General features: G+C 41.5%; 1 protein-coding gene across 1 annotated transcript in view; it reads left to right on the top strand.

Moving 5' to 3' along the window:
* GALNT5 (polypeptide N-acetylgalactosaminyltransferase 5) overlaps window positions 1–19,382 on the top strand; it is a 53,177-nt gene that overhangs the window by 28,328 nt on the left and 5,467 nt on the right. The window contains exons 4-8 of the mRNA XM_002712143.6: window positions 8,868–9,003; window positions 9,711–9,830; window positions 11,024–11,141; window positions 11,949–12,272; window positions 18,412–18,492. Of these exons, the coding sequence (XP_002712189.2) occupies window positions 8,868–9,003; window positions 9,711–9,830; window positions 11,024–11,141; window positions 11,949–12,272; window positions 18,412–18,492 (779 nt within the window). The remainder of the gene's footprint in view (window positions 1–8,867; window positions 9,004–9,710; window positions 9,831–11,023; window positions 11,142–11,948; window positions 12,273–18,411; window positions 18,493–19,382) is intronic.

The raw sequence follows: 19,382 nt of genomic DNA, 5'->3' as shown, positions 1-19,382 counted from the left end.
CTTGAGTTGTTGATTTCCAGCTTCATTCCATTATTTTTCTTTTAATTTTTGATATAACATACTTTGTTCTTTGAGAACAAGTTTTATTATTAATTGAAGAAGCACCTAAGGAAACCAAGCAATGGAGTTGGACACTTGTTATCTTAACAATTAATACTCTTATGTAGGACATCAGTGATCATCTGAGGCTCTTGACATGAACTGCCTAGGCTATGGAAGCCTTTGGAATCCAGAAACTCAGTCAGTATTTAGACAAGGCTATAAGCAAAGTAGAAATTCTCTCCTCCCTTCAGAGAAAAGTATATCCTTCTTTGATGACCATTTCTTACTACTGGGATCTCACCCATAGAGATCCTTCATGTAGGACACTTTTGCCACAGTGTCTTGACTTTCCTTGCCTGAAATGCTCTTGTGGGCTTTTCAGCCAGACCAGAACACCTTAAGGGCTGATTCTGAAGTCAGAGTGCTACTGAGGTCAGAGTGCTACTTCAAGCAATTGTCTTTCTGAGTCTGCTGTATACTCTGCTTCCCATGTTGGAGCATTCACACCTTTTTAATTCTATCTATTATTATTACCAAACAACCCTATTTGTATGATTACTTTAACACTTAATCCTATCCCTATGATCACTTTAACACTTAAAATGCTTTTTTTACCACCCGGTTTATGGGGATTTGAGATCCCATGGCAAGTTTTTAAATTGTACCCTTAGAAGTAAGTCCTTAGGAATGTATGCACAACAATACAGCTTTACAATTACAAGCTTCATACATTTCATAATTACAACTTTAGTAATATGGTGATTCTTCCCACTGTGCCAATCCATACTCCCCATCCATACTCTCCCATCCATCCATACTCCCAGCCCCTTTCTCCTCCCTCTCTTATTTCCACTCTTATTTTTTACTAAGATCTATTTTTAATTAACTTTCTACACATATGATTAACTCTATGTTAAATAAAGAGTTCAACAAATAGTATGAAAAAAAAAAAAAAAACCATGTTCCTCAATAGTCAAGACAAGGGCTGTTCAAATGCGTTGCTTCTCAAAGTGTTAATTTCACTTCTACAGATTGCCTTTTAGGTGCTCTATTAGTTACCACAGTTCAGGTGGAACATATGGTATTTGTCCCTTTGGGACTGGCTTATTTCACTAAGTATGATGTTTTCAAGTTTCATCCATTTTATTGCAAATGAACAGATTTTATTTTATTTTATTGTTGTGTAGTATTCCATGGTATATATATATCCCATAATTTATTTATCCATTCTTCAGTTGATGGGCATTTGGGTTGATTCCATGTCTTAGCTATTGTGAATTGAGCTGCAATAAACTTGGAGTACAGAAACTCTCACATATTCTTATTTCATTTCCTTTGGGTAAATTCCTAGGAGTGCGGTGGCTGGTCATATGGCAGGTCTATATTCAGATTTCTGAGGAATCTCCATACTGTCCTCCATAATGGCTTTACCAGTTTACATTCCCACCAACAGTGGATTAATGTATCTTTTCTCCCACATCCTTCCCAGCATTTGTTGTTTGTTGATTTCTGTATGAAAGCCATTCTAATGGGAGTGAGGTGAAATCTCTATGTGATTTTGATTTGCATTTCCCTGATGGTAGTGATCTTGAGCATTTTTTCATGTCTCTGCTGGCCATTTAGATTTCCTCTTTTGAAAAATGTCTGTTTAAATCTTTTGCCTTTCTTAACTGGATTTCTTGTTCTGTTGTTGTGTTTCTTCATTTCTTTATATATTCTGATTATTAATCCTTTATCAGTTGTATAGTTTGTAAATAATTTCTCCCATTCTGTCGGTTGCCTCTTAACTTTGCTGTGTGTTTCTTTTGCAGTACAGAAGCTTCTGAATTTGATGTGATCCCATTTGTCAATTTTGGCTTTGATTGCCTGTGCCTCTGGGGTTTTTTCCAAGAACTCTTAGCCTGTGCCATAATCTTGCAGGGTTTCCTCAATGTTCTCTAATAATTTGATGGTATTGGGTCATAGATTTAGGTATTTAATTCATGTTGAGTTTTCATAATGAAAGACTATTGTATTTTATGAAATTCTTTCTCTGCATCTACTGAGATAATCACATGGTTTTTGTTCTTCAGTTTGTTAATGTGATGTGTCACATTTATTGATTTGCAAATGTGTAACCATCCTTGCCTGCATACCAGGGATAAATCTCACTTGGTCTGGGTGAATGATCTTTTTGCTGTGTTCTTAGATTCAATTAGCTAATATTTTGTTGATGATTTTTGCATCTCTGTTCATCAGGGATATTGGTCTATAGTTGTCTTTCTCTGTTGTAACTTTTTCTGGCTTAGGAATTAAGGTGATGCAGGCTTTATAGAAAGAATTTAGGAGGATCCCCTCCCTTTCAATTCTTTTGAGAGCTTGAGAAGAATTGGAGTCAGTTCTTATTTAAATATCTGGTAGACTTCAGCCCAACCTGTCCTGTGCTTTTCTTTGTTGGAGGGTCTTTGTTACTGATTCAATTTGTCTTGTTTATGGGTCTGTTTAGGTTTTCTATGTATTCATGTCTCAATTTACGTAGGTTGAATGTGTCCAAGAATCTATCCATTTCTTCTAGGTTTCCCAGTTTGTTGGCATACATCTCTTTGTAGTAATGTCTGATTATTCCTTTTATTTCTGTTGTGTGTTGTTATATTTCCTTTTTCATCTCAATTTTATTGATTTAGATCTTCTCCCTCTTTTTGTGATTAGTTGCTCTAATGGGGTATTGATTTTGTTTATTTTTCAAAAAAATCAGCTTTTATTTCACTGATGTTCAACAACTAAGTATTACTGATATGCATTATGAAATCTTAACTGGTGACTATTTACAGAACAGAAAAGTATTTAGAAAGTATTTACAGAAAAGCATTACAGAGATGAAAGAGGGAGGAGGCTATTACAGTGGGTCCTACACCCACATCCACAGAGGCTACCTTTGCGGTTCAAGAAAGAGTGGATGGAAATATTTAGGTGAAAAATTGCATCTATTCTGAATACATACCAACTGTGTTTCCTTGTCATTATTCCCTAAACAGCTATGTATGCTGCATTCATAGGTATTATAAGTAATCTAGGGATGGTTTAGTTATGGATTGCTTTAGCTTGTGACCGGAAGAATTGCATATATGGTATGAAAATAGTATGCCATTATTTTATGAGGGGTTTAAGCATCCATGGATTTTGTTATCTGTAGGGTGTCCTGGAACCAATATCCCATGGATACCAAGGAAAAAACAAATAAACAATAAATTCATAACTTACTCTGGAAAATTGATATAGCATTACAAAATATTTGTTCTCAATTTCCATTCTTGTCTCTCTATGGATGTCAGGGTCTGTGGCCCACCCTAGGGACATCAGTCTTTGCCTGAGAGTTTGGAGAGAAGTAGAAAGATGTGTCTTGATGGGGTTAGTAAGAGCCTTACCTAAAGATACCAAAGTGCCTGCCCCTTTGGAGAACTTAAGGAAATTCAGAGTCCTCTACAGGCTTTAACTGATGTTACAATTTAAGGACTGGCAGTGAGGTAGGGCTATCTGGGCTGGTTGTTCCCCAAACTTCTGAAGTAGAGATAGGCAGGAAACCACTCAGGGCCTGAAATATCCCATAAATCAGATTAGCAAAAATACGGGACAGATATATTCCCCAGAAATTCTTGTCTAAACTGAGAGATTAAAGAGAGGAATCTGAGTGCAGAATCTGGAAGATCTGTGACAGCTACTGTTCCATAAAGATTTACCTTGTAGGATGCAAAGAAAATGGAAGCAACAGGCAAAGAAGAGAGTTAATCTGAAATCCAAGAACATGCAGAAACAGAAGTCAACTGGCCCATTTTGGTCCCAGGGTATTATAAGCCTCTGAGGAAACTGGAAAGATTCATCTACAAGATAACAACCAGCGAAGCAGTAATCTTAATGATTATCAAGGTACACTGTGCCTTCAGGTTTCAGCATGTTAGGTTATTCCTAGGAATCTGATTCAGGTGAAATATCAGGTTCAATCTGTTGCTTGCTGTGAATGAGGAAGCTGAAAGGCCTAGGTTGGTTTTAAAAGTATGACAGGTAGGCTAGGACTAAAGGATCTGTAAGAATAGTTTGCTATAGGAAGGCATACAGTGAGAAAGATTCACTACCAAGCACTAACAATCAGATTCTTACCTCCTTCACAACACAACACTTAGTGATGTTCTTAACAATGTCATGATGTTGGAAAGTTTCTGCAGGCTAACTGTAAGTAACTGGTCAAGAAGGGACATTTACTTCCTGACTACTTCCAAGGTCTCCTGAAAAGCAATCATGGACAGACTTCTGTAAACTCACACAACTTCTATCTGTAGTAGGTAAAACAGGTGACTTTCTTAGCATAACATATAAGTCACAATGTAAAATTAAATGGCAAGCCAGGCCTACATCTTCCCAGGAACCCTAAACATAACACTCTAGCATGAATTGGTGCTGACAGAAATAATCCAAGTTGGTCTACTAAGTGTGAAAGTAGGTCTCTGCTCAACAAAGAGCCAAAGCCGTTTGGCACATTTGTTGACCAAAGCTATTTGGCACATTTGGTTGGCCAAAAAAAAAAAAAAAAAAAAAAAAAAAGTATATGTACTACAATACTGGGACCTAATATTAGGAACCAAGAAAGTCCTGCCATCCCAGGATTGTAGTAATTATTGTGATCTTGAGTTTAAATATTCACTGAAAAATAGTAAATAGTATTAGATATCTATTAAGAGGTTAGGTTTAGATAGGTCTTAGAAAGGTAACCATAAAGTAAGGCTCAGAAAGTTTAAGTAACTTATTCAACATGTTAAGGAAGAACACAATTGGAGTTAAAGGAACTTGTGTATAACTTCAATACTATGCTCATTTCACTGTCTCTTTGCATAACGAACAGCATATACAATGTCCCTAGACAATGTCCACCCCAATTGGAAATCCTGCCAAGATTCAGTTGCGTAGAGCTCCATGTTTTTTTTATCTAGTATAACCCTGGGATCTTATTTTTAATTAAAATGCTTGAAAGTAGAACAAGGACATTTATGCATAGCAAGATTCTTCTCTTCCCTCAAATAAAACAATATAAAATACCAGACAGCTTCGGGCAGATCCTGCTTCTGTCACTTCCTGGCAACAAGTACATGAGAAATCTTTGTGGAGCTCTGGCCCACTGCCGTTTGGGGACCCACCCTGCTGCCACTGAAACAGAGGACATTGATCCAGGCCCATTTGACCCTGCAGGCTTGCAATAGGCACAGGGATACATAATAGAGCATAGTATAGTAGAGAAGGCTCTTTAAACTCTGGATTTTAATGGAGTGCTAGTGTGAGTAGTAAGAGAAAACCACTGTATTTAACTCATACTATCCCACTAATGAAATGGACCTGCAAGCCACACCACATGCCCCACACTCCTAGATGGCCCACGAGCCTTCCCATAACAGGGAAGAAAGCTGTACAAGGATACATCTTTGGAGGATGTTTTAGTCCATTTACAATGCTGTAACAAACCATCTTATCATTGTGTAATTTATAAGCAGTATACACGTACTGTTCACAGTTCTGAGGTGAGGAATCCCCAGACCAAAGCACTAGCAGATTCAGCGTCTGGAGAGGGCTTGTCTGTTTCAAAGATGGTGCCTTGTTGCTGGAAGCTCGCATGGCAGAAAGGCAAAAGGGAGTAATTACTAAGAACACCAATCCCATCCGGAGGGCTCTGCCCTCATGATCACCCTCCCACTTCTCAACATCTCACAGGGAACTAGGCTTCAGCATTATCCATTGGTGCAGGAAACATACAAGGAGTCTTCAAAAAGTTCATGGAAAATGCACTTTATGGATAAACTTCAGGGATTTCAAAAATTTCTACATCAAAATAAAGCTATTTTTAATTCTAATTTTCCATGAACATTTGAGGTACCTTCAAAAATGAAGACCAAAGCAGGGAACAATATCTTCTCATTACCAGCCAAGCTATAAACCCCTAAAAATCGGACTCATCTAGCATGATTCGGAGATGTGACTGCTATCCCCAAAGTAGGAGACTATGGAGGGTGCAGTATTCTGCTGGTTCTGTCTGAAGAGGCTTCTGAAGCAAACTTGCCTCCAAGACCTTGGCCTAAGTGGCCCCTTTATTCTCATGCAAAAATTCCACTGCTGACCAGTAATTAATACAATTCTGAATTTCAATACTTGAGAGATAGTTTACAGATTTCAACAGTGATCTCTCATTCAGGTAGCTATTTTTTTCTTTAATACTTTTTCTTCTCATACTAAAGGCTCTGATATTTTCTGTTTTTTTTTTTTTTTTTTTAGAATATAGACAATGGAGTGAATTACCTATTTGCTAATATCACATTGCGGTGAACTAGCTGTGTGACTTTGGAAAGATTATCTAAATTCTTTGTTCATCTGTTTCTTTACCTTTTACATGGTAATAACAATTAGGCTTATCTTGCACATTTTTGGTAGGACTGTATAAGACAAACATGTAGAATGCCTACAATGGAGTTTAGCAGAGAGCCAGCACTTAATCAATGATATCTAGTGTCACAATGGGCTTATTAAGAGCTGAGCTGAGCAGTCAACGGTTAGAGTGGTCAATTAAAGCCACAAGCCAAAAGGAAAGAAATAGTCAAGCCTTAATCACTCACTGCGATAGTATCAATAAGAAGCCTAACAGAGAGAGTGCTCGCACATTCGTTGTTGAACTTTTCCCAGTGAAATGGAGCTGAGTGGTGGTACAGAGCAGAGGAGCTGTAAGAATCTCCCCAGGGGCCTGCGCTGTGGTGCAGTAGGTTAATTCTCTACCTGTGGCACTGGAATCCCATATGGGCACCAGTTCTAGTCCCGGCTGCTTCACTTCCAATCCAGCTCTCTGCTATGGCCTGGGAAAGCAGTGGAAGATGGCCCAGGTCCTTGGGTCCCTGCACCCACCTGTGAGACCAGGAAGAAGCACCTGGCTCCTGGCTTCGGACCAGCATAGCTCTGGCCAGCGGAAGGAAGACCTCTCTCTCTCTCTCCCTTTCACTGTCTGTAACTCTACCTCTCAAATAAATAAATAAATAAATCTTTTTTTTAAAAAAAAGAATATTCCAGCTGCTGGGGGAGCCCAGAACAAAAAGCTCCTTCTCTCCTGGTTCCAGGGGACATGGGGAGAGGGTAGAATTGGCAAACACTGAATAACTATGTCATACTGGAGGAAACTAATTTTCTGAATCCCCCCTTGGAAATGGCAGACTACTAATGGGGCACCCAGTTGGAAAGCGAGAGCACTCACTGTCACAAGGTCTGTCAGATAAAGCTTTCATGTGACCATAAAACTGCACATAAAGGGCCAATGCTCTGATGCAGTGAGCCGGCATCCCATATGGGTGCCTCTTCCAGTCCTGGCTGCTCCACTTCTGATCCAGCTCCCTGCTAATGCTCTTGGGAAAGCAGTGAAAGATGACTCAAGTCCTTAGGTCCCTGCACCCACTGTGGGACCTGGATGAAGCTCCTGGTTTCTGGCCATGTGGGAAGTAAACCAGCGGATGGAAGAACTCTGTCTCCCTCTGCCTCTCCCTGTCTCTCTGTAACTCTTTCAAATTAGTAAATAAACCTTAAAATAAAATAAGATTTGGGCCAAGGTCTAATTCCCCTTGTTATTTGTTGTTAATCATACACACACACATCATCATCAATCTCCTTGTACATAATTACTTGGAACAATGTAAATGCCACTGATATTTCACTGGGTAGAAGGAACATGTGTGAACTTCATCCAAATAACAACAACAACCAAAGGAGTTCCCAGTAAGCATTTGTGGATTCCAAGTTTCTTTTTCTTTTTTTTTTTTCACTTGTAATTTTGTTCGTGTTGGGAGGCTATACATTTGGCAGAGCAATGGAGGTGCTGATAGGAACACCCACATTTCATATCAGAGAACCAAGATTTCAGCCCTCCCTCTGCTTCTGATGCCAGGTTTCAGCTAATGCACACCCCCAGGAAGCAGCAGATGACAGGTCAAGTGCTTTGTTCTCTGCCCCTCACAGAGGAGATTCAGATTGAGTTCCCAGCTCCTGGTTTTGGCCTGATCAGCCAAAGGTGGGCTGTTGTACACCTTAGAAGAACGAATCAGAGGATGGGGTCTTGGTTCTGTCTCTGTCTCTCTGCCAATCAAGTAAATAAGTAACCAAAAAGAATTGCTTATAATTGTGATAAAATCCACATAACATAGCATAACATTTATTTCCTTATCATTTTTAAGCGGACCGTTTGGTAGTTTTCAATACGCTCACAGTATTGTGCAACCTAGCTCTAGGCCTCTTCCTCTTGCAAGAAATACCAAGAACTTTCCAAACTCAACAATTAACACCCTATCCCTCTCACCCCTGTCCTGCGACGTTTTCCTTTAACACTATCTCCTATTCCTAAAGGTTCCTCCACTCTCTTTTCACCCCTATTATGTGTAACAATTTTGTCTCTTCATTGTCACTAAGGCCAAATTGTAGTCTCTTTGTCTCTCTGGTCTTCTGAAAAACAAAGTCCCTCATCCCCTTATCCCCAGAGTTAATGGGATCCACCTTCCTTAGAAGGGACTGCAGCAACTGCTTTTAATGCTAAGTATTCCCTTTGCAGTCCTGCTTTTCCGAACATAAATGATGCTTACCACACAAGAGTCTAGGAACAGCATCCCTTCCATATTATTATAGAATGAAATTACAGGGACCATGCATTTGGTAGGAAGAAAAGGCTACTGCTTTTAGAGCCCCCTTTCTGCAGCAATCCTCAACACAGTAAAACATGCAGTGGGTACACACAATCACGCATATTTTCAGGTGATGTTTGTTCCCTTTTGGCTCCTCAGGCGATGTGCTGACATTCTTGGATTCTCATGTGGAATGCAATGTTGGGTGGTTGGAACCACTTCTGGAAAGGGTTTACTTAAGTAGAAAGAAAGTGGCCTGTCCAGTAATTGAAGTCATCAATGACAAAGACATGAGGTAAGATTGCCACATTCCGTAAGATACTGCTAAGACTTCAATCACAATAGCACCAAGTGCTGGGCACATTCCTAATATGTTCAAAATATATAGTTTATTCATTTAAATAAATGGAAATGCATGATCGATATCTTGGAATCAGAACCCATTAGTTCAATAACCTATTTGGTCTCCGCAAATTCTTAGCCATAAATGTCAATAAATTGCAATGACCATTGATTGTTTGCTTCTTTCCACTTTATATTCAACTAACCCCTAATGCCTATTTTCTAAATTTAGGTTTATTTTGTGGGAAACATCTGTGTGCTTCTAAGTTGTAGTTTCCTCAAAACCAGCCAGAACATTATGAGAGGTGTTCAAAAAGTTCATGGAAAATTCACATTATAAAACACACAATCCATGGATTTCAAAAAGTTTTTGTACCCAAATCAGCAAATCTTTAAATTCCATTTTTCCACAAAAGTTTTGAAATAGCTTCATATTAAAAGATAAGTATGTTAAGGGAAGCAATTCAACCTATTGGTCACTAATTCCAGCTGTCCTTATAAATTTTTTTGAACTGTTATATAAAGGAGATGATTTAAAATCTTCTGATAAAGAACTTCCTTCATGCATTGGAATAAGTGGAATAAGTGGAGCCAAATTGATGAGGTCTTACAAAAATATGTGTACTCTCCCATAACACTTTGTTTTCTTTTCTGGATTAGTTACATGACAGTGGACAACTTTCAAAGAGGCATCTTTTTGTGGCCCATGAACTTTGGTTGGAAAACAATTCCTCCAGATGTCGTTGCAAAGAACAAAATTAAAGAAACCGATATAATAAGGTAAGTATGTGAAAGTTAAGTCTGGGAAGTAGTCACGGGTCTTTTTGTAAAAGCATGGAAATGAAATCACAAAAGAGCTAACCCATCAAAGATTACAAATCTAGCTAATAGATTGCCAAAGCAAATAAAGGTTTCCTGATAAATTAGTTCCTCGCTACTAAAACTCATTTTTAAAAAATATATATATATATATATTTTTGACAGGCAGAGTGGACAGTGAGAGAGAGAGACAGAGAGAAAGGTCTTCCTTTGCCTTTGGTTCACCCTCCAATGGCCGCCACAGCCAGCGCGCTGCGGCCGGCACACGGCGCTGATCCAATGAAAGAGAGAGAGAGAATGAGGAAGAAGAGAGATCTTTCTGTTGGTTCAATTGTCAAATGCTTACAACAGCCAAGGCTAGGCCAGGCTGAAGCCAGAAACCTAGAAATTAGTTCAGGTCACCCACTTGGGTAGCAGGAACCTAAAGTACTTGAGGCATCACCTGCTGCTTCCCAGGGAAGGAAACTGGAACTGAAAATAGAGCTGGGATTCTGATGTGCAACGCAGCATCTTAACCATTGAAGCAAACATCACCCCCCCCCAAAAAAAAAAAAACTCATTTAAAAATGGTCAGTTGCACTCTATGCATCCCTCATTCCAATCAATATCTTTCTTTTTTTTTTTTTCTTTCTTAAAGATTTATTTATTCATTTGAAAGTCAGACTTACACAGAGAGAAAGAAAGGCAGAGAGAGAAAAAGGTCTTCCATGTGCTGGTTCATTCCCTAATTGGCAGCAATGGCCGGAGCTGCACCGATCTGAAGCCAGGAACCAGGAGCTTCCTCCAGGTCTTCCCACACAGGTGCAGGGGCCCAAGGACTTAGGCATCTTCTACTGTTTTCCCAGGCAATAGCAGAGAGCTGGATCAGAAGTGGAGCGTCCAGGACTTGAACTGGCACCCATACGGGATGCTGGCACTGTAGGCTTCGGCCTTACCCACTACACCACAGTACTGACCTCCCTATCAATTTCTTTCAGCCTGAGCCACAGAACTCACCAGTTCAGTGCTGTTTCTATCCCACCACCCCCTCAACCCTGCCCCAGAAGCTGTCTTTGAAATGCTTCCCAACTCCCACTCAAATATTCAGATGAACAACTAGAAATGTTGAGCTCCCATGAGATGCATGATTAATGAACAAACTCTTGTTTTTGTAGGTGTCCTGTCATGGCAGGTGGATTATTTTCTATTGACAAGAATTATTTTTTTGAACTTGGAACATATGACCCTGGCCTTGATGTCTGGGGTGGGGAAAATATGGAGCTGTCATTCAAGGTATGACCAAGTGTTTCTCAAGTCTTCGGTATAATTAAGAGCTCATCAGTTTTAAATGGCTTCACTTTACTACAACAACAAAATATGCCACTAGAATGAAGAAGAAGTTTCACAGAAATTTTAGGACCTTTAGATTAGTTTCTTTATATTCCTGATAGGACTTGAAGAATCATTGCTATCCAATTCATTAGAGTTTCCTAAAAAGCTACAGCACCACTTCTGCACCTATATGGAGGAATGGCTGTCCTCCATTCAGTGTAAGTGTGTGTGTTTCCAACTTCATACAAAATAACATCCCTGAAACACATCTCTACTTATTCAAAGCAATGGAACCACTCAGTGCTGGATCATCTTGGAGAATACAAACAAGATATAAAGGAGGACTGTAAGGCAGGCCACCCACAAGCCCACTGGTACTCTGGAGGACACCACAGCCCTAAGGGTCTCCCCAGGATGAGAGCAGCAAAAAGTGACAAATGAGCATTCGTACTCCTTTCCCTGATATGAACAAAACACTAACCCATTTCATAGATTTTAGGTGTTGGAATGCTGGGAACATTTCTGTAGAAGTAAAATATCCAATACATTTCATGATAGGAAAGGAAAATTACATTTCATTTGTCCAAAAATGGACCCCAGCGATACATAGCATTAAATAATGTTGTTGGATTCAGTTTTCTACTACAAGAGTGTTTCAGAAGTTCAAGCAGGGAGAAGCAGCTACCAGGTGGTTTCATGCCATTATTCCTTGCTTAGGAGTTACAGAGAATCATGTGCAAATTGATGCTTAACATGCAATCGTTCCAGGTGTGGATGTGCGGTGGTGAAATTGAGATCATTCCCTGTTCTCGTGTGGGCCACATCTTCAGAAACGACAACCCGTACTCCTTCCCCAAAGACCGGATGAAGACCGTGGAGAGGAACTTGGTGCGAGTTGCCGAGGTCTGGCTGGATGAGTACAAGGAGCTCTTCTACGGCCACGGCGACCACCTCATAGAGCAAGGGCTGGACGTCGGCAACCTCACCCAGCAAAGGGAACTTCGGAAGAAACTGAAATGCAAAAGTTTCAAGTGGTATTTGGAGAACGTCTTTCCCGACTTGAAAGCTCCCCTTGTGAGAGCTGGTGGTGTGGTGAGTTCAAGTGCCAAGTGGAAAGAAGGCCACAGTGGGGAGTGCTTCCAGCGCGAGTACTTGGGAGAGCCTAAGGGAGGAACTCAAGAACTGGAAAGAAGGTGGATACTGCTGTCAGGGTGTGACAGAGGGAAAAACAGCAGCAGAAAAAGGTGGCGAGGGAGGCATCAGACCACACAGCTCCTTGTAGACACTGTAAGGGCTGTCTCTCCCCTCCCTTCCTTCCTTCCTTCCTTCCTTCCTTCCTTCCTTCCTTCCTTCCTTCCTCCCTCCCTCCCTCCCTCCCTCCCTTCCCTCCTTCCTCCCTCCCTCCCTCCCTCCTTTCTTCCTTCCTTCCTTCCTCCCTCCCTCCCTCCCTCCCTCCCTCCCTCCCTCCTTTCTTCCTTCCTTCCTTCCTCCCTTCCTCCCTCCCTCCCTCCCTCCTTTTTTCCTTCCTCCCTCCCTCCCTCCCTCCCTCCCTCCCTCCCTCCCTCCTTCCTTCCTCCCTTCCTCCCTCCCTCCCTCCCTCCCTCCCTCCCTCCTTTTTTCCTTCCTCCCTCCCTCCCTCCCTCCCTCCCTCCCTCCCTCCCTCCTTTCTTCCTTCCTTCCTTCCTCCCTCCCTCCCTCCCTCCCTCCTTCCTTCCTCTCTTCCTTCCTTCCTCCCTCCCTCCCTTCCCTCCTTCCTCCCTCCCTCCCTCCCTCCCTTTCTTCCTCCCTCCCTCCCTCCCTCCCTCCCTCCCTCCCTTCTTCCTTCCTTCCTTCCTTCCTCTCTCCCTCCCTCCCTCTCTTCCTTCCTCCCTCCCTCCCTCCCTCCCTCCCTCCCTCCCTTCTTCCTTCCTTCCTTCCTTCCTTCCTTCCTTCCTCCCTCCCTCCCTCCCTTCTTACTTCCTCCCTCCCTCCCTCCCTCCTTCCTTCCTTTCTTCCTTCCTTCCTCCCTCCCTCCCTCCCTCCTCTCTCTCCTCTCTCCACTTTTTCTCTCCTTCCTTCCTCCCTTTTTCTGAGTGTAATGGGAAATGACTGAGCGAGGTTAAGCAGTAGGATGACAAGATTTCATTAGGAATGTTTGAAGTTTCAAAGAAGAAATGGAAATAACAGAAACTGTCAGACAGTGAAAAGTAAAATCACAGGGCATGAGGGAGGGCACCAGAGGCGCACGAGAGTGATTTGGTAGAGTACACAGCTGAGTACACAGGGCAGAGGAGACCTGGGGACAGCAGCGGCAGCCCCTTTGCAGGAGTGATGCTTCGTTTGAAGAAAATGGCAAGGTGTGAGGATGCTGCCCACAGGCAGGTCCGTCCAGGCTCCACCAGAAGCTTCCTGCTCATGTTCATTGCTAGCCTCTTTTATTTCTAGTTAAATTTTGACTTAGGAATATTCCCAGTGCTCTTTTGTTTTCTTTTGTATTTTCATTTTTCCTCATTCACAGCAAACTGCTCTTCTGGGCCACATTTCTCAGTTCTCCCTAGAAACAGGATGACACAATCTAACCATTCCCCATGCCTTGCCAGACTCCTGTTATCATGGACTTTAGTGAAGCTCATCCCCCTGTGTTACAGAAATACGGGAAGAGTGTGAAAAATAGGAAACTAGTGTGGCAGTTTGTTCTTCTTTATAAAATTCCACAGACAAATAAGTGTTACGTAACCTGTTTTTATGTAACATAATTTTTATGAAGTTTCCCTGTTTATACATCAAGATAGAATAGCAGGGGCCAGCACTGTGGTGTAGTTAGTTAAGCCACTGCCTGCAGTGCCGGCATCCCATATGGGTGCCGGCTCAAGACCCAGCTGCTCCACTTCCTGTCCAGCTTTCTGATGTGGCCTAGGGAAGCAGTAGAAGATGACCCAAGACCTTGGGCCCCTGCACCCATGTGGGAGACCTGGAAGAAGCTCCTGGCTCCTGGCTTAGGATCAGCGCAGCTCTGGCAGTTGCGGCCATCTGGGGAGTGAACCAGCAGGTGGAAGACTTTCTCTCTCTCTCTCTCTGTCTCTGCCTCTCCTTCTCTCTCTGTGTAACTCTTTCAAATAAATTAATCTTAAAAAAAACTTTCTCTCTCTCCCTTCACTTTCACTCTGTATCTGCTTTTCACATAAATAAATCTTCTTAAAATCAATAAAACACCAAGATATTTTTTAAAAAAAAAGAATAGCAGCAATTTCAGGTGTCTCAAACGTATTTTTATCTTGGATAAATCAGAAAAAAACACCCTGATTTATATACATGATTCAAATGGTAACAGCTCAAATATATCTGTAAAATAAATTCATTCTTTATTTTCATTCCTCAAGCAGGAGGGAAAAAATGAAGCTCCTGCCATAGTAATTTTTTATTATCCTAACAGCGCAGAATCTCAGTGAGTGTATTACTAAACTGTAACCACCAGAGGGCACTAAAAACTAGCTTTTAAACTTGTATGTTACGCTCCCACAAAATTTTTGACCAGCATTTTTGAAGAAATAGCCTTCTGCTGATGCCCAAACTACAGTAAATACTTTTTAAAATATTTTTTAAATTTTGTATTTGTCTAAACAGCAGAAAGAAGAGAGACAGATATAGAGAGACAGATAAGGAGAGAGAAATCTTCCAACCACTGGTTCATTCTCCAAACGCCTGCAGTGGTAGGACCAGCCATAGCCGGGAGCCAGGAACCCAGTCCACGTCTCTCATGTTGGTGGGAAGGACCCAAGTATTTAAATCATCAGCTGCTGCCTCTCAGAGTACACATGAGCAGGAAGTTTGAATCAAAAGCAGAACTAGGACTCAAACCTAGGCACTCTGATATGGTATTTAGGTGTCCAAAGTGGAATCAACCATTGCAGCAAATGTTTGCCCCTAAAAAGTGATTTTAAACAAATTCCCTTTTCTATTTGCCTCACTGTTTATTGCTTTCCTTGGAAAGATTTTAATAATTTTATCATTTACTCCCTTTGAAACACCCAGTAGGGAGTGTTATTTCTAGTCTACAAAATCTTGGGACTTATCTCCAGGGAATTCCAAATATTTTCAAGAAAATAAACTCAACCCCTTCTTTACTCATGTTTTCCCATCTTTCAAGCTAAATACATAGAAATTTTTTAAAATGTTATTTATTTAGTTATTTGAAAGGCAGATGAACAGAAAGAGACAAAGAAAGAGAGAGAGGTCTTCCATTGCTGGTTCACTCCCCCAATGACCACAATGGCTGGAGCTGGGCTGGTCCGAAGCCAGGAGGCAGGAGCTTCTTCTGGGTCTCCCATGTGGGTGCAGGGGCCCAAATATTTGGGCTATCTTCCACTGCTTCCCAAAGCACATTAGCCAGGAGCTGGATCAGAAGTGGAGCAGCCAGATTTTGAACCAGGGTCCATATGGGATGCCAGCATCATAGGTGGTGGCTTAACTTCCTTTGCCAAAATGCCAGCCCCTGAATATAATTCTTTAAAATAAAACGCTTTAAAACAGTAAGAATTAGGCCTGTGCCGTGGCTCACTTGGCTAATTCTCTGCCTGTGGCGCTGGCACCCCAGGTTGGGGCACACCCTAGTCCCAGTTGGAACACCGGATCCTGTCCTGGTTGCTCCTCTTCCAGGCCAGCTCTCTGCTGTGGCCCGGGAGTGCAAAGGAGGATGGCCCAAGTGCTTGGGCCCTGCACCCCATGGGAGACCAGGAGAAGCACCTGGTTCCTGGCTTTGGATCGGCGCAGCATGCCAGCCGTAGTAGCCATTTGGGAGGTGAACCAACGGAAAAGGAAAACCTTTCTCTCTCTGTCTCTCTCTCTCTCTTACACCACCTAACTCTACCTGTCAAAAAAAAAAAAAAAAAAAAAAAAAAACCAGTAAGAATTAAATGAAGACTAACAATTTCTTAGCATTTCATAACATGTTTCTATATGAAGGAAAGGGGCATCTCTAGTAATTTCTGATAAGAAGGAAGGGAAAAGTTATGCAGATGAAGTGGAGGAGGGAGACAAAAGGAACAGAAAGTTTTTTGTTTCCTTCCAATGCTTGGAGGAAGAAGTTGAACTGTGTGAACAAACACAAAGAAATCCATGAAACTGAGCGTTCCCAAACACTGTGCTGAGCAGCGGTACTGAGGCTGCCACTGGGTTCCATGGTCACAGAGCTTTGAGGAACACATGCATTCTGAGCAGCAGACTGGGCATTAGCATCCCGAGGGTCCTGGTGAACCTGGTTAGAACAACCTTTCCAGCTGTGCTGAGACACAGCCTTTCCAAACTTGTTGAAAGATGGATTCTGCATAATCCACAAACACAGGAGCTTCTATTCATTGCTGCCAAGATCTGAAGAACGACTGGGCACAGCTTCCTTTATATTCAAAGATTATTTCATTTTATGCATTTCTGTTCCCTTCCCTGAAGCTCACAGTCATTAAATCTGTGTCTGCTTTGTAACTACACCTGTTAGTTGACAGTGGATGGTCCCCTCTCCTGTTTGCTATTTTAGATCACAAATGGAGCTTTCATGGAGGAATGTTGGTGGAGTTTATCCTTCTAGAACTGCTTTTTGCTGTTCAGTGCCGCAAACCTTGGAAGTTCTCAGCCTAATACTGTTTTATTTAATCTTATTTTATTTATTTGAGAGGCAAAGGGAGCAGGAGAAACATTCACTTCCTGAATGCCCACAATAGCCAGAACTGGGATGAGGCTGAAGCCAGGAGCCAGGACCTCATGTGGATGACAGAAACCCAAATACCCTTGAACCATCACTGCTGCTTTCCAGGATCTGCATTAGCAGGAAGCTTGAGTCAGGAGCCAGAGTCAGGAATCTAACCCAAACATGCTGAGCGGGCATACTAACCAATGTTGACTTCTAAGCTAAATGCCTGCCCCAATCTGGTACAATTTTTAATACTTGTTTCTATTCTCTGAAGGTTGTTAAAGGTTGCCACGCAAGTGTGTAAAATTTCATCTCAAACCCAAATGAAAGTCAGTGTAGGGGTTCAGGATCCCAGGGAAAACCTAGCTTCCCTGTTGGCTCCATGTGCTAATGAATAAATCATTTTTCCTAGTGCACTCTCCATCGAAAGTCTAACTCTTTAGCTTTCCATTTTTATGTGGAAGCCAAAACTCCAACCCTCTGACTTATCCATGCCCAAGTTTTTCTCCCAACCCTAAGAGAAGACAAGTCCGTTGTTTACCAACATTTTCCATTTCCCCTCTAGCTTTTAGCTTCTTCTATATTTTTTCTTCCCTGAAGATGCCCCTTACTTTCTTGCAAGCTGAACTATGCATGTGAAGATGGTCACCAATCACGGCTGCACTGATGCAGCAGCTGAGGCACCTCTCTGTGTTAGGCTCCATGGAACTGGGAGGGGTACAGATAGTGCCCCTGGCAACAAAACCTCACCACCACCACCTCCACCCCACCCCCACTGGTATATGGAATATAGATGCAACACTATGCAGCTCCTCCAGTGATCTGCTAATCCTATATTTCCCTACTAGCCTGCCATCTCATTAGCTCTATCCAGGAGTTCAAAGAGGGTAAATGAATCAACATGTTTCTACAGTAAATGGTGACTTATAGAGAGCTACCTCCATATTTGACCTTGTAAATCCATTACAGACCTGGGAGGCTGCCAGAAAGTGCCTTTATGCTTGGCTGTATGTCAGCTTTCTTGACTGCCTGTGAATTGCAGCTTGCTTGAGTCAATAGGAAGATCTTGACAGGGAATCAGCTGGAATCTGCTGTTCTTTGAAGGATTCAATTCTCTATGATTCAGAATCTAAGCAGTCAAACAGCTTGCAAGGGTCAGGCAGGGAACACAACCCATTACTCTTGATTTGATGAAATTTTAGATATGTGCATTGACTTTTAATATATACATTAGATAAACTTGAGACAAGAAGCAGTTACTTTCTATCCCACCTTTTGCTCATTTGCTATTTAGTATTCCAGGCAAGGGTTAATTAAAAGCTTCTGTTTGTTGGCTCTGTGGCTGAATCATAGGCTTAAATTGACAGATTGAAGCTGTACTTTAGCAAGATTACATTATGTTTCTGTTAGAGCTAGCAACCAATAAAATCCTATAGTGCTAAGTAATGTGGAGCTATTAACTATCTTTTAACCTTACTATGCTTTTATAGTCTGTTTTCTAAATGTGTCTGAATGTCTTATTCTACAATATGTCTTTCCTGAATTCATATTTTGTATTTTGCTTCTTAGCTTATTAATGTGGCCTTGGGGAAATGCATTTCCATTGAAAACACCACAGCCATCCTGGCAGACTGTGATGGGAGCAGTAAGGTAAGCTAAGCTGGGGTTTTCTAACTCCAGGTAGTTGAGACGATGAGTGTGTGACACATTCAGTGCTCACTTGAGAAATTCACGTTTGCCCAATAAAACTTGTGGTTAATATCTAAGTGTCTAGGTATTTACAAGGAAGTAATAAAATGTTCTACCACTAAATGCAAAGACAGAGACTAAAGAAATAAAAATGTAGAAAGAGAAGTCAACCCATAGCATCAGGATGGATCCAGTCCTGGCTCCTTATTTTGAAAAAGTGTGTTAACTTTCACAAATCCCTTAGCCTTTGGTAAATGGTAGTAATATTAGTACCTACTTTGGTAAATGGTAGTAATATTAGTACCTACTGTTAGGATTGGTGTGATGGAAGAATTAGGTAACATACATAAAGTGTATAGAAAAATACATCATGCCTAGTGCTCTGTATGTGTTTGCTGCATTGATAATAAGACAAAATGTAGAAAATATAAAGGCAAAATAATGAATAAAGAGAACACATTTGTAGATAATTTAAATTAGGGAACAATTTTATTCTCTGATTCCAACCCCTTTCCTTCCCCCCCACACATACCCCATTCTCTTGCATCTTAACATAGTGATGGAAACCATAGAATCCATGACCCATGGAAGACAACTCTGCAGTGAGACTCCCATAAATTCAGAGCACAGTGATTAGGAGAGGGAGTCAAACCAGGGAGAGCAGAACAGGGACTCCTTCCACTGTGCTGGAGGTGAGCTCTGAGTGATCACATTTCCCTCTCCAATGTGTGTTCCTTCACAATTCTTTATTCTGTGGGAACAGTTATCTGGTTTGGGTGCCAAATAGGACTCATAGGAATGTTGACATGCCACTAGAAATTGATCTCCCTAAATTGCAGATCACTCTTGGG

This window comes from Oryctolagus cuniculus, chromosome 3 (genome assembly GCF_051225735.1).
Source record: "Oryctolagus cuniculus isolate XC-2025 breed Fujian yellow rabbit chromosome 3, ASM5122573v1, whole genome shotgun sequence".
Lineage (NCBI taxonomy): Eukaryota > Metazoa > Chordata > Mammalia > Lagomorpha > Leporidae > Oryctolagus > Oryctolagus cuniculus.
This window is presented reverse-complemented; position numbering and strand designations above follow the sequence as displayed.